Source organism: Microtus ochrogaster, unplaced genomic scaffold (genome assembly GCF_000317375.1).
Source record: "Microtus ochrogaster isolate Prairie Vole_2 unplaced genomic scaffold, MicOch1.0 UNK215, whole genome shotgun sequence".
In the NCBI taxonomy this organism is placed as follows: Eukaryota; Metazoa; Chordata; class Mammalia; order Rodentia; family Cricetidae; genus Microtus; species Microtus ochrogaster.
The window spans coordinates 10,571-11,795 of NW_004949313.1; the positions used below are offsets into that span (position 1 = coordinate 10,571).

Consider the following 1,225-nt stretch of genomic DNA (forward strand, 5'->3'; position numbering starts at 1 on the left):
CTACCTCTGACCTCTGACCTTACCATTGACCTTCTATTTTTGCAACTTCTCTTTTGCTTCCAGCACAGAGTGGATTTTCTTCAGTTGATGATGAACACTCAAATTAATTCCAAAGACAAAGAATCTCATAAAGGTAACCAAGGACTCCCTGGTCTATGGACGAGGAAGTTCTCAGTGAGTGGTCATCGCTCAGAAAATGAGTGGGAAGGTTTTCTTTTTTGTTATATTTTAATTACTTATTAAAAATTTAAACCTCCTTTACTCCTCCGATTTCCCTCCCCCTCCCGTCAACCACCCTCCCCCTCCCTTTCCAGTCCTAAGAGAAGGCATTGCATCATGCCCTGTCGGAAGTTCAAGGCCCTCCCACCTCCATCCAGGTCTAGGAGGTGTGTATCCAAACAGACTAGGCTCCCAAAAGCAAGCACATGCAGTAGAATCAAAATCCAGTGCCATTATAATTGGCTTCTCAGTCAGCCCTCATTTTCAGCCACATTCAGAGAGTCCAGTTTGATCACATTCTTGTTCAGTCCCAGTCCAGCTGGCCTTGGTGAGCTCCCATTAGATCAGTCCCACCGTCTCCATGGGTGAACGCACACCTCTTGGTCCTGAATTTCTTGTTCAGGTTCTCCCTGCTTCTGCTCATCATCTGGACCTTGGGAGCTGAGCCCAGTGCTCCAATGAGGGTCTCTGTCTCTATCTCCATCCATCACCAGATGAAGGTTCTATGGTGATATGCAAGATATTCATCAGTGTGGCTATGGAAGAAGGCCAGTTTAGGCACCCTCTCCACTGCTGCCCAAGGACCCAACTGGGGACATCTCCTTGGACACCTGGGAACTCCTCTAGAGCCAAGTCTCTTGCCAACCCTACAATGGCTCCCTTAATTAAGATATCTTCTTCCCTGCTCCCATATCTACCCTTCCTCCATATCAACCATCCCATTCCCCTAAGCTCTCCCCAATCCTCCCCTTCTCCCTTCTCTCTCCCCATCTCTTTTTCCCCCAACCCGCCTCTACCTCCGTGCTCCCAACTTCTGCCCAGCTATCTTGTCTACTTCCAATATCCAGGAAGATGAATATATGTTTTTCTTTGGGTTCACCTTCTTATTTATCTTCTCTAGGATCACAAATTATAGGCTCAATGTCCTTTGTTTATGGCCTGAATCCACTTAGGAGTGAGTACATACCATATTCATCTTTTGGGGTCTGGGTTATCTCACTCAGTA

General features: G+C 46.8%; 1 protein-coding gene across 1 annotated transcript in view; it reads left to right on the plus strand.

Moving 5' to 3' along the window:
* The first annotated feature begins 42 nt into the window (after positions 1-42).
* The window catches only part of LOC101982007 (cytochrome P450 3A31-like), a 15,491-nt gene continuing 14,308 nt past the window's right edge, over positions 43-1,225 (plus strand). The window contains exon 1 of the mRNA XM_005372158.2: positions 43-133. Within this exon, the coding sequence (XP_005372215.2) occupies positions 88-133 (46 nt within the window). The 5' untranslated portion in view covers positions 43-87. The remainder of the gene's footprint in view (positions 134-1,225) is intronic.